This window comes from Lampetra fluviatilis, chromosome 76, assembly GCF_964198595.1.
Source record: "Lampetra fluviatilis chromosome 76, kcLamFluv1.1, whole genome shotgun sequence".
Lineage (NCBI taxonomy): Eukaryota > Metazoa > Chordata > Hyperoartia > Petromyzontiformes > Petromyzontidae > Lampetra > Lampetra fluviatilis.
Genome location: NC_136350.1, coordinates 3,314,702 through 3,326,983, shown reverse-complemented (window position 1 = coordinate 3,326,983; position 12,282 = coordinate 3,314,702). Strand labels below are relative to the sequence as shown.

The 12,282-nt window shown below is 44.8% G+C and overlaps 1 protein-coding gene across 1 annotated transcript; it reads left to right on the top strand.

The window, feature by feature from the left end:
• The first annotated feature begins 5,419 nt into the window (after positions 1–5,419).
• LOC144953409 (uncharacterized) lies at positions 5,420–11,576 on the top strand. The gene is made up of 2 exons (XM_078883987.1): positions 5,420–7,171; positions 11,547–11,576. Exons 1-2 carry the CDS (start codon positions 5,420–5,422, stop codon positions 11,574–11,576), a joined length of 1,782 nt encoding a protein of 593 aa, XP_078740113.1.
• The last annotated feature ends 706 nt before the right edge of the window (positions 11,577–12,282 follow it).

The following is a 12,282-nucleotide window of genomic DNA, read 5'->3' as shown; positions in this document are numbered from 1 at the left end:
GGAGCGGTGCTCGTGGTCTTCTCTGCTTGGCATCGCAGCGCCCCGCAAAGCAAACATCTGTGAGTCGTCGTGTCCTTACATGCTGGTTGCTGCGAAGTACATTAAGGGTTATGTTAATGAGCAGGAATTCAGTGCGGTACTGTATGGGACGAAAATAATTTCTTTTTGGCTCCATGATCAGGCACCTGGTTGCAGCCATTGTGCTGTTTGCAAGCTGCCTTGCTGACGACATTGCCGCACAGGAACGAAGGACGTAAGTTTATGGAGGGAGTAATTGTAGTGCTTGATGTGGGTATTAATAGTATGTGTGTGGTGGTGTGTGTACATGTAATTATTATAACGCGAGTGTGTATGTGCATGCATTGTATTCCTTACCAGGCGATGTATGCTTGATGTATTTAGTTGTAGCTGTTGTATAGCGTCTATGTTGTGTAGAAGGAGGTCGGTAGTGTTGGTACGGAGATGTAAATATTTTAGAGTGGTATTTATTTTTAAAAATAAACATTGCGGTGTGTTAGAGGTGAGCCGTGCACATGCAGAGAGGACAGTAAGGAGCCGGAAGTGGATGAATTTGGTGGCAAAAATGCAGGACTGGTAATAGGGAAGGATATCGTGGTAAATATGAGAACAAATATAACAGTTCAGTGCAGACACTTCTGTTATGGTTAGTGCGTGGAATTGTAGAAAAATGAAATGTCATGTGGTTGCATGTGTGGCAAACCAGAAGTAGTGAGAATGCCCAGGGCTTTAACTCCATTACGTAGGCAAGGCTTAAGTATTGAATATTGTGCTTTTAGCTTTCGCGCGGCACTTTCTAAAAACGTGACCACTGCGATATTCAAGGGGCTGCTGTATTTTCTGTCGATCGACTACCACAGGAGTACGGATTTTCAGCAGAAATTATATCTGCTTTCTTGATGTAATTTAGGTCTATAGTACCATAAATAGGCCTGGGGCTTTGGGTTGGTTTTTGTTTTCGATTTCTCTGCCTCCGCTCTCATTCATTGAGGATTTTTATTATTTTGGGCAGGCCCGTCTAAAGCAGCGTGACCAGGAGTCGGAGCCATTTCCTGTTCAACTTTGCTTATGACATAAAATATCTCTGGCGCCATGCATTACATTACATCTTCAATAATTACATAGTTAGAAAAGCTCACAATGGCTATTTAAATAAATTGCATTATTTATGGTTACAATGATACGCTCATCGATGCCTGGTCAAAGTTAAGGGATGGTTCCCTGCTGGTTAACCATGTTACATCTGCTGATGTTCTAGTAATGGCCGCTCCATGAGATGGAGAATCTTGTTCTGTGCCTGGATAATTCCAACATGAAATTGGGCCTTGTGTATGTTCCACAAAAATAAATCGCCTGCCTTGAAATTTCATGTCATACGACATTACACCTATTCAACTCTCCGTGAATAATTGATCGGGCAGTTCTACAAATGGTGGAGAAGCTCCCATAGCTGGTTAATGTGTTCACACCAAGCTCTGGCAGCCAAAGTCTCACTTCAAATTAGTCGAGCAGCATTCTTTCATTAGACTGTGTAACACTGTGGAAGCTGCCTGGACTTTTTCTGAATACAAATCTGCGAGTGTCTACCGCGAAGGTCTAGTTCATCGCACCCGCCCCTCACCCTTTTTCCTGTGGATGGTGGGCGCACATGATGCTGCCACGTCGCCGTTTCAGGCTGGGCCCGATCGAGTTACGTGGGTCACCCGGCCAAGAGGCGCTTGTTGGTGAACACAACCCCCTGGGCCTTGCTCAAGGAGTGATTTCGCCGTCCTACTTGCCATGCTGCCACCGTGACCCTCACCAGGACAAGCGGATTCATAAACGTATGAACAAAGCTGTGATTTTTCGATTTAAAGCTTTCGTGACTGCAGGGATTCATCTTCTTGGTTATTTCGGTAAAGTAACGTAGAATGGAAATAATAAAATAATAAAAATAAAACTTAAAAAATTCTCTTCCTCCCTCCCAGCTGAAATAGAGGCTCCAAGCCTGGTATGTGTCATTCAGACTCTCTTCTCGACAGACCTGTTCTTCACCTGAGGACGGCTGCTTGCGTTGTGGCCGAAACGTCGTGAGAATTGTTTAATTATGTTTCATTTTTATTATTTTATTATTTCCATTCTACGTGACTTTACCGAAAGAACCAAGAAGATGAAAGCTGTGATTCTTCTGGGCCACAGATATTACTCCTCTGTGGATGCAAAATATGAACGTATTTAAATGACCGTCTTTGCTGGCTTATAGAATGAAGGCTGGCCTGCCTATGATCCAGCCTCTATTGAACCAGACTATATTGTATTAGAAGCTTAAAGATCCTTAATATAGAAATCTAATCTGTGAGTCTCTTTGGCAGGCGAGGCTGCATTGGTTTGGTCATGAATCCCGCATTCCCAGACACCGCATGCTCAAGCAGCTTCTGTTAGTCCAGACTTTAGCGGCTAAACAGGCATGGTATGGGCTCGAAGAGATTGGAGGATGTGGAGGTGATTGGACCTGCAGATGACTGGTGCCAGGAGTGTCGAGATCGGCCTCTGTGGAGGAGGCCCGCGAGGTATGCTGCAGGACAGTCAAAGATATTTGCTCTCCAACAACGATGAGGTCGGAGGAGTGACGCTCGCATGAATGGGTGGACCGCTGGGTTCCTAAAACCCAGCAAGACAGTGGGAAGCACAGCTTGGTGCATGTCAGTAATCCCTTGACACCTGGACCGTTCCCATGACCTGCTGACAAGTGATGCACTTAAATTGCCCCTAAAATGGCATTATCACTGTGATAAGGTCACTTCCAATTCGTCATGAATGGTGGATGTTTTGTTTATATAATGTGCATGATCCATGTGAAATGGATGTGTATTTAAGAGCAGTGGCGGCTCCTGCAAAATCTCTCAGGGGGGGGGCAAATGTCTGGATGATTGATAAGGCCCACCCATGCAATGAATAAATTAACAGCTTAAGCATGTAAAGGCAACTTCACTTCCTTAATATTAATGAAAAATAAAGTGACTCTTACAATACATCTTGTTTGTATATATACTCACTATTAAAACAAACCACTCAAGTTTATTTATTAAAGATTCCACTAGGTGGCGATAAATTATATTGTTGGATGAAACGTGCTTACGTATGATGACGTTAGCACGTATGATGACGTAAGCACGTTCGTGCATGCCCTCCCGGAAGCCATAGAGAATGCATTGCAGCGCCCCCGTTCGAAAAAAAAACATCTTTGAATGTAAGTCTATGGGGCCACTCGGGGCGATTCTCAGCCGGAGTGAAATCGCCCAAAAAGAGGCGGTACTCCACAGAACGTGACATGACGCTGATTGGACTATATCCAGAGGCTGACAGTGACGGCTAGCGTGACTCTGTGGTTGAATGACATTGGTGGTGCGTCGCCCAATCGCCCTAATGAAGAAACCGCCCCTGTTTAAGAGTCTATCTTCGTGGGGAGCGGTGGCGCAGTTATTTCACTGCATTATGAACTTAATTAGTTTTATTGTAGCTGACAGCAAACATGATTGATAAGTGAAAGCTGAACTTATTGTGCACCTCTGCTATGTTGGTTGATCGTCATTTAATTACATGGTGAAGTGAGGAAGCATTAATACTGAGCAGATGAACGTGGCCAGGCATGGTTCTGGACACACCACCACCTTTTTCCCATGCCAGTGTATGACCGTCTAAAGTTTGTATTTGCTGTACACACAGGTTAAATCAAAACTATAGTTTTTTTTCCTCTGGAACTTTTTATAAGAATGGAAACTGGAAATTAACACATCACATATGCAGCTGAAGTTAGATCTGTTCATCCGAGCATTCAAGGAAATCCGAGCCTGGTTTCACACCGCCAAGTTGTGATTGAATATACATTTTTGCATTTCTGCATAACACACAGGAATATTTTCAACACTCTTTGCTATCCATAAGAGTTTTTTGGGTTAGATCGTGTAAAATATATAAATGTGTCGTTTAAACCCGCCACCACCCGACACAGCCAACTAGTAAGAGTTGTCACGTAAACAGAACGTGGCAACTCGTCACTGGTACAGCACAACTCGCTTCATCAGGTGACAGCCAAATGTGTGGAGAAGTCTTACCGTATCGTTCCTTATATGGAGGTGTAGATGTGGTGACCACCTTTCTGCGCTCTTGCACCACGTAGGGGGGGGGGAGATTACTGAGGCAACGTTCGTTATGCATGTGCATTATGCGAGCCCTTTGAACTTGTCCTTCCTGTCTATTGTTTTTTAAATCGCCCTACCAACGGTAATCCCTATTGAAGTACGCCACCCTTTGTAGGAATGCATTTAAACAATGTATTATTTGATGATTCGCTTCCACGCAGCGCAGACGGTTATTTTGATTTCTTCCAATTTCGATAGATTTTCTAATTAGTCTTGTCCAGTAGTAGCTGGTTTTGCACAACGTCAACATCATCAAAATGAATTCAGTGTCCTTGTTGGCACGCGTGTTCTGCTCCTGCTGCCATTTGGGAGAATTGAATATTTCTGTTCTTTTAGTTTCGTGCTGATGATTCGTCCTGTTTGCCCAACATAACATTTGCCACACGTGCAGTTAATTCTGTACACACCTTCTATTGATAGCTTCGATAATACATCTTTTGGACCAGATATTAAATTCTGTATTTTATGTACCATGCCAAATCTGACAAGGATGTTTTGCTTTTTCCAAACATCTGGCTAGTTTATCAGTTACTCCCGCAATGTACAAAGGGCAGCGTACTTCAATAGGGATTACCGTTGGTAGGGCTATTTTAATAAACACAATAGACAGGAAGAACACGTTCAAAGGGCTCGCATAATGCACATGCATAATATACGTTGCCTCAGTAATCTCCCCCCCCACCCCACATTGTGCAAGAGCGCAGAAGGGTGGTCAACAAATCTGCAGCTCTATTTAAGGAACGAAACAGTAAGACTTCTCCACAAATATGGCTGTCACCTGATGAAGCTAGTTGTAAGTACTGGCGAAACGTCGTACTCATTTTGTAAATGTTGTGGCTTGGCTCTCCAACACACCGGTGTGCTGTACTATTGACGAATTGGCATGTTCTGTTTACGTGACAACCCTTACTACTTGGATGTGTCGGGTGGTGGCGGGTTTTAAAGACTCATTCAGCCGATATTGTGTGCTTGGAGTTTTGAAATAACATTCATTTTGAAGATTCTTGGGCTTCCAGGCATATTTATGACCATTTGCCCTCTCATTGTGTGCCTTTAACAGCCCATGTGATCAATTGGGGAATATCTTGAATATATTAATAAGTATAGACGTGTAAGTCATGTGTGACTGTGTATAATATGCATTCCTCTGCCTCGATACTGCCGTAGATGGTGTTGTTGTTTTTGTCTGTATCTGTCACTTCCTCTGCAGAAATGGTCTGATGGAGCAAAGGCACTCGGCGCAGCTCGGTAAAAACATGCAACAATGCGACCAGTGTGGACATTTGAAACGGCACCAGAGAATTTGTACAAAAGAGAAACCCTGCAAGTGCACTGTGTGCAAAAAGGCATTTGAATGCTCATCACATCTTCGGAACCACCAGAGAACACACACGGGAGAGAAACCCTTCAGGTGCACTCTTTGTGAGAAAGCATTTGCATGGTCATCGGTTCTTCAAATACACCAGAGAACACACACGGGAGAGAAACCCTTCCAGTGCACTGTTTGTGAGAAAGCATTTGCACAGTCATCAGTTCTTCAAATACACCAGAGAACACACACGGGAAAGAAACCCTTCCAGTGCACTGTTTGTGAGAAAGCATTTGCACAGTCATCAGTTCTTAAAATACACCAGAGAACACACACGGGAAAGAAACCCTTCCAGTGCACTGTTTGTGAGAAAGCATTTGCACAGTCATCAGTTCTTAAAATACACCAGAGAACACACACGGGAAAGAAACCCTTCCAGTGCACTGTTTGTGAGAAAGCATTTGCACAGTCATCAGTTCTTAAAATACACCAGAGAACACACACGGGAAAGAAACCCTTCCAGTGCACTGTTTGTGAGAAAGCATTTGCACAGTCATCAGTTCTTCAAATACACCAGAGAACACACACGGGAGAGAAACCCTTCCAGTGCACTGTTTGTGAGAAAGCATTTGCACAGTCATCAGTTCTTAAAATACACCAGAGAACACACACGGGAAAGAAACCCTTCCAGTGCACTCTTTGTGAGAAAGCATTTGCACAGTCATCAGTTCTTCAAATACACCAGAGAACACACACGGGAGAGAAACTCTTCCAGTGCACTGTTTGTGAGAAGGCATTTGCACATTCATCATCTCTTAAAATACACCAGAGAACACACACGGGAAAGAAACCCTTCCAGTGCACTGTTTGTGAGAAAGCATTTGCACGGTCATCAGTTCTTAAAATACACCAGAGAACACACACGGGAAAGAAACCCTTCCAGTGCACTGTTTGTGAGAAAGCATTTGCACAGTCATCAGTTCTTCAAATACACCAGAGAACACACACGGGAGAGAAACTCTTCCAGTGCACTGTTTGTGAGAAGGCATTTGCACAGTCATCAGTTCTTAAAATACACCAGAGAACACACACGGGAAAGAAACCCTTCCAGTGCACTGTTTGTGAGAAAGCATTTGCACAGTCATCAGTTCTTAAAATACACCAGAGAACACACACGGGAAAGAAACCCTTCCAGTGCACTGTTTGTGAGAAAGCATTTGCACAGTCATCAGTTCTTCAAATACACCAGAGAACACACACGGGAGAGAAACCCTTCCAGTGCACTGTTTGTGAGAAAGCATTTGCACAGTCATCAGTTCTTAAAATACACCAGAGAACACACACGGGAAAGAAACCCTTCCAGTGCACTCTTTGTGAGAAAGCATTTGCACAGTCATCAGTTCTTCAAATACACCAGAGAACACACATGGGAGAGAAACTCTTCCAGTGCACTGTTTGTGAGAAGGCATTTGCACATTCATCATCTCTTAAAATACACCAGAGAACACAGAAGCATCAGAAGATCCACAAAGAGTGGACTCTAAAATCGGCTTGTGAAAGTCAAAGTGCTGCGATGAGCCCATCCCTCGTGAAACAAGAACCTGAAGAAAATCCCAGCTTGGACACTTTGAATGGTATCGAGGTGAAATATGAAGAGGTGAAGGTGAAACGTGAAGAAGTGATGGTGAAGAGTGAAAAAGTGAAGGTAAAATGTGAAGTTGAAGATTCAACTCCAAAATCGGACCTTCACATCGATGGAGGCAACGTGAAGCAGGAGGATAATTCTGACTGTGAGGCAGAGCGAGGCAACTCCCTGCAGTTTGTGGAAGTGGAGGTGTGGGTGGACTTCTTAGACAATACAAAGTCAAATGGAGACCCGGTAGATGTGTATGCTTGAGACAATAAATGAAAATAACGTGAAGTTGAACACTAAATTCCTAGGTTCAACCTGCAGAGTAAGATGTGGCCAGTATTTGTGGGTTTGGTAGATGCCCATCCAGGAGCGAGAGTCAATAAGCTCCCAAGCATTCACTATGTTATAATAATATTTGCATTCATTTGGTGCTTGCTTAATTGCCTCAGCAACTTGGATTTTTGTATCGTATCTCGTCTCAAACACTCGAAGAGCATCCCCAAGTAGCAGCTGCCCCTGTGTGGCACAAGGTGGTGGCCCTGCACCGGCCTGCATGTGGACAAGAGCCTGTCATCTTCTTAGGTTTTTTCGGTAAAGTCACGTAGAAAGTAAAATAAAATAAAAACAAAAATCACGACGTTTCGGAGGCAACACAAGTCTCCGTCATCAGGTGGGACCGTCACAGCCAGATTAGCTGTATCAAGTGAGGCAATGATTCAAGATGTAATCCCTTAAAAGCGAGTTGAGGGGGGAGGGAGAGGGAGGGGGGAGCTCATCAGACTATGGTAGCCAATGAAAGGAACGTATCGGGAGGGAGGGGGGGCGAGGCCAAAAGGGTGGGCGATGGACGTGGAAGCGCTTGTGCCCAAGCGGCCAATTACTGCACACGCCAACACAATGGAGCGATTGTGCGCAAGCGGCCTGCCACTGCACCCGCCAACACAATGGGCAGAGAGGAGGAGGGGGAGGTCTAATACACATGATAGACAAAAGAACGAAAATGATGATGGGTACAAACTTAGGGGGAGCTCATCAGACTATGGTAGCCAATGAATGGAACGTATCGGGAGGGAGGGGGGGGGCGAGGCCAAAGGGTGGGCGACGGACGTGGAAGCGCTTGTGCGCAAGCGGCCAATTACTGCACACGCCAACACAATGGAGAGAGAGGGGGAGTGGGGGGTCTGATACACATGATAGACAAAAGAACGAAAATGCCCATGTTTATACCAATGCTGGCTGAACAATGAAGAGAGTACTGTTAAAATAACTGGGGATGTTAACACTCGGTAAAGTACAGTAAAATAGTGCCTGTCAGATAAGATGGTCCAAAAAATTAGTGATTAAGTCTTTTTTGCGTGGTTGATAACATCTTTCCAATGATTACTAAGTTTGTACCCATCATCACGGTTGAAATTATGACCGGTGAATTAAGACATGTACATCGGGCCCTCAGGATGAACGGATACTCTGACCGTACTATCCGCCAAGCTGTCTCTCCCACCACACAGAAACAGCCACATGAAACTCCGACCAAAACCATCACGTTACCATACATAGCTGGCGTGACCAAAAAGATCTCCAAAATTATAAACAAACATAAGATCCAAGTCCGATTCAGTACAGTGCATAAAATCCGTGATCTGATTCCATCTGTGAAGGATGTCGTTCCTGACTTACAGTATCCTGGAGTCTACAAATTGAGTTGCATTTGTGGTGATTGCTACATTGGAGAAACGAAACGTCATGTTTCTGATCGTGTCCGCGAGCACAAGTCAGATCTGAAACACGGCAGAACTGATTCTTCTGCCGTGGCCGATCATTGCTACAACTCGGTGGGCTCTCATGAAATTGTCTTTTCCGAGACCAAGGTTCTCTGCAAACCTCCCGGCTACCATCAAAGGTTTGTACACGAAGCCATACAAATATACAAACACAGACATAATTTCAACCGTGATGATGGGTACAAACTTAGTAATCATTGGAAAGATGTTATCAACCACGCAAAAAAGACTTATTAACAAATTTTTTGGACCATCTTATCTGACAGGCACTATGTTTTACTGTACTTTACCGAGTGTTAACATCCCCAGTTATTTTAACAGTACTCTCTTCATTGTTCAGCCAGCATTGGTATAAACATGGGCATTTTCGCTCTTTTGTCTATCATGTGTATCAGACCCCCCCTCCCCCTCTCTCTCCATTGTGTTGGCGTGTGCAGTAATTGGCCGCTTGCGCACAAGCGCTTCCACGTCCGTCGCCCACCCTTTTGGCCTCGCCCCCCCCCCGCCCCCCCCTCCCTCCCGATACGGTCCATTCATTGGCTACCATAGTCTGATGAGCTCCCCCTAAGTTTGTACCCATCATCATTTTCGTTCTTTTGTCTATCATGTGTATTAGACCTCCCCTCCTCCTCTCTGCCCATTGTGTTGGCGGGTGCAGTGGCTGGCCGCTTGCGCACAATCGCTCCATTGTGTTGGCGTGTGCCGTAATTGGCCGCTTGCGCACAAGCGCTTCCACGTCCATCGCCCACCCTTTTGGCCTCGCCCCCCTCCCTCCCGATACGTTCCTTTCATTGGCTACCATAGTCTGATGAGCTCCCCCCTCCCTCTCCCTCCCCCCTCAACTCGCTTTTAAGGGATTACATCTTGAATCATTGCCTCACTTGATACAGCTAATCTGGCTGTGACGGTCCCACCTGATGACGGAGACTTGTGTTGCCTCCGAAACGTCGTGATTTTTGTTTTTATTTTATTTTACTTTCTACGTGACTTTACCGAAAAAACCTAAGAAGATGATTCCTTGCAGTCACGAAAGCTTCAAATCTAGAATCTCTCCATTGTGTTGGCGTGTGCAGTAATTGGCCGCTTGCGCACAAGCGCTTCCACGTCCGTCGCCCACCCTTTGGCCTCGCCCCCCCCCCCGCCCCCCCGATACGTTCCATTCATTGGCTACCATAGTCTGATGAGCTCCCCCTAAGTTTGTACCCATCATCATTTTCGTTCTTTTGTCTATCATGTGTATTAGACCTCCCCCTCCTCCTCTCTGCCCATTGTGTTGGCGGGTGCAGTGGCAGGCCGCTTGCGCACAATCGCTCCATTGTGTTGGCGTGTGCAGTAATTGGCCGCTTGGGCACAAGCGCTTCCACGTCCATCGCCCACCCTTTTGGCCTCGCCCCCCCCTCCCTCCCGATACGTTCCTTTCATTGGCTACCATAGTCTGATGAGCTCCCCCCTCCCTCTCCCTCCCCCCTCAACTCGCTTTTAAGGGATTACATCTTGAATCATTGCCTCACTTGATACAGCTAATCTGGCTGTGACGGTCCCACCTGATGACGGAGACTTGTGTTGCCTCCGAAACGTCGTGATTTTTGTTTTTATTTTATTTTACTTTCTACGTGACTTTACCGAAAAAACCTAAGAAGATGATTCCTTGCAGTCACGAAAGCTTCAAATCTAGAATTAAGAGCCTGTCAGTAGGGGGCGATGGTTGATGTGGCATCTCAGTTTTGGAGTTTGTAGGTAATGTTTAGAATTTGCTAAATTTTGACCCGGACGCCAGCATGCAATGGCCTACTGGTTTTGAATGACACACCAGTAAGTTTTACATCCACTGTTAAGCAGATGGTGCATTTTCTTTTATATCAGCTCCTTGTATATACGACGTAACATGATTCATTAATTCAATTTTGTTAATATGCCTGTTAATTTAGAATGAATACTTGTCTGATTGTGTGCGTACATGGAACATTTTGTCTATAATTGTCAAATATTGAATAAGTGATGTTTGGACAAATTATGTTTTTGGAAGTAACCTGTACAGATAACTCGGGTGAGACCTGTTGTTGTGATGCAGGCCAAAGGTTATTTTTGTGTCGGGAAGCATCTGCCTCTGGAGCAACTCATTGTCTTTGAAATAGGGAGCACACTCGGATCATTCACCAGTTACAAGGCATACCACTAAAAAGTTACGTATAGGAGATACATTCTCCACAACACGAATTATAATTTTGTATTACGTGTTTTATATAGATTTTGTCAAACTAAGACTTGAAATGCACCTTGCTGATTAACATCTGGATGTTTGTAACCATGGTTGAAGCAAGCCCAACTGCTCTTGAGACGCTATACACCAATAAGGGTCCACATGTGGATTGCACTGAATCAATGATGCACTCCCAGAAGGCTGTGCCAGTTATAGTTTGTGTAAAACATTCCTTTGTTTCGTGGAGAGACTGATAAATGAGAGAGATGTCCGCTGATCTTTTTTGTATCTGTGTCCATCGATATCTCACATTGCTTACCACATGTTTATTTAAATATGCAAAGCGCCCTCGGGAGACGTCCCCTCAAAGTCACGTGTGGGTGATGTCAGCGCCTCCCTGACTCTGGTTTGTGACCTCACCAAGAGCAGAACTCGCCTCGTCCACGGGACATGACGACTGTGCACTGTCTTGGAATTCATTCGCAGTTATTCAATCTTGACACATACCAAAGAACACAGAAGAGAAGCCCATCAGGTGTACTGCGTGTGGTAAGGCGTTTACAGGGTCATCAAATATTCACAACCTCCAGAGAATACATGTACAAAAACCCTTAAAGTAAACTGTTCCGTCATGCCTTTTTGAAGTGGGTTTTTTTACTGAAACGCGTAAAGAAATCTACAAGGAGCACAGTTTGAAATGGACGTGTGAAAGTCAAAGTGCAACAATGAGTATATCTCGTAACAACAACCAGAATACAATTCCAGCTTGGATACATGGCCAGGAGTGGAAGTGTCAAGCGAAGAAGTTGCGCTTAAAAGTGAAGAAGAAGATTCTGTTCCAGGACGCGACCTACATGTGGATGCAGGCAGCGTGAAGCAGGAGCAGCATTCGGACAGAAGGAGAGTGAGTTTGTGGATATGGAGGTGTGAGTGGCGTTTTTGGACACAGCAGAGTAGAAGGGGCTTGCACGTGTGAATTAGAGTCTGGGAAGGTCTGCAACCAGAAGCGTGACAATCTCCAAAGCATTAAACTCATTTAGACTTCCCTCACTACAAGAATGGATGCAGCTGTAGGCGTCATCCAGTCGAGCTATGAGCTTTCAATAAATATGCAATCGCAGTGTAGTAAAATATTTTCGAATTGCAAAGAGTGCCTTTCA